The 1,334-nt window shown below is 60.9% G+C and overlaps 1 protein-coding gene across 1 annotated transcript; it reads right to left on the reverse strand.

Annotated features, from left to right (window-relative positions):
- Positions 1-610: 610 nt before the first annotated feature.
- SYCN (syncollin) lies at positions 611-1,009 on the reverse strand. Its single transcript, XM_037884383.1, has one exon. The coding sequence runs from the start codon at positions 1,007-1,009 to the stop codon at positions 611-613; it is 399 nt and encodes a 132-aa protein (XP_037740311.1).
- Positions 1,010-1,334: the final 325 nt, after the last annotated feature.

Genomic DNA, 1,334 nt, shown 5'->3' on the forward strand with positions numbered 1-1,334 from the left:
TTAAGTAGAGCATTTAACCTCTCTGGCTGCTAAATGGATGCTGAATTGGGTCACTCAGACCAGCTAAAAGCTGAAGCTCGTGGTCTATTTGTTAATATCAACTGATTGTTATTTGGTACCGCCGAGAATGCGCTAGGTGCTGGATAAAGTTCAGCTTAACACAGCCCCCCGCAAAGGGGTTTGCAATTTAAAGGGGAATTTACCAGCTGCTCTGCACAACTCTCTGACGCTGAGATGCTTTTCCATTGGTGTTTTCTTGCCGGGAAATCACCTAGGTTTCAGGCAAACAGCACACCTGCGAGAGCTGGGCTAAAGCCCTCCCAGAAGCCTTCGCCACAGAGGGGGTTGGGGATGTGGGCACGAACCCTTGGGGCTGTGATCTGGCAGCAATCGCTCAGGCGCCGTGGGGCAGCTGTTCCTGGAGGCGGATAGCATGGTGGTGTGCAGGCACTGAATACCAAAGCAGCCAGGGATGCCAGCTGCCCGGCGAGCGGTTTGGTGTGAGAAGTGGGATTAAGGCTTGGCCCAGCTGGAGGTTTGGTGTGAGCGGTGGGATAAAGCCTTGGCCCGGCTGGAGGCCTGGTCTCACTGCTTCATCCCTGGCCTCGCCTCAGTAGCACTTGCAGTAGTAGGCGGAGATGGAGTTGTCCCAGTCCCCGAAGAGCCCCTTCTTGGTCTCCCGCAGCCGATATACCACCCCACTCTTGAATTTGCGGTTGTAGCCTTCCTTGCCCCTCCTGGACCAGACGCTGAGCTCACACAGGGGTGCCACCACCAGGGACGAGATCTTGTCGTTCCAGCCGAGCGGTACGTAGGGAACGTCGTCGCCGGGCTGCACCTGGAGCACGGCGCCCCCGCAGCACTGGGCGTAGTAGGGGCTGTCGTCGACGTACAGCTGGGAGCAGACCTTGCTCCCGTCGGCGTTCTTCAGATCCGCCGGCGCCGGGCACTGGGCCCAAGCCGAGGCCAGGAGCAGAGGAAGGAGGAGCAGGGTGCGAGCGGTGGCCATCGTCCCGGTGCCGATGGGGGAGCCTCCGCAGCGGTTCTCGTTTATAGAGCCCCCCCTTCCGAGGCTGGGGCCCTGCCAGGGTGGGGGAGCCTCAGGACGCTGGGGGCGGGTGTGATAAGGGTGGGAAAAGGGAAAGCTGGTGGCACAGCGGAGGACAGTGTGTCCTGCCAAGGGAACTCCCCCACCGAGGCCTCACAGGGGCACCTGGGGTGGGGGGGGTGGCAGCTAACGGGGGTGGGGGGCTGCTCCCCCTGGAAAGGTGGGGTCACTCACCGCGGTCCCCCAATGGGCTTGGAGGAGTTGGAAGTGTTATTGTCCTCCCCCT

The sequence above is a fragment of the Chelonia mydas genome, chromosome 23 (assembly GCF_015237465.2).
Source record: "Chelonia mydas isolate rCheMyd1 chromosome 23, rCheMyd1.pri.v2, whole genome shotgun sequence".
Lineage (NCBI taxonomy): Eukaryota > Metazoa > Chordata > Testudines > Cheloniidae > Chelonia > Chelonia mydas.

Excerpts from the sequence above, each read along its gene's own strand:
- SYCN (XM_037884383.1), bottom strand. The coding sequence starts at position 1,009 with ATGGCCACCGCTCGCACCCTGCTCCTCCTTCCTCTGCTCCTGGCCTCG.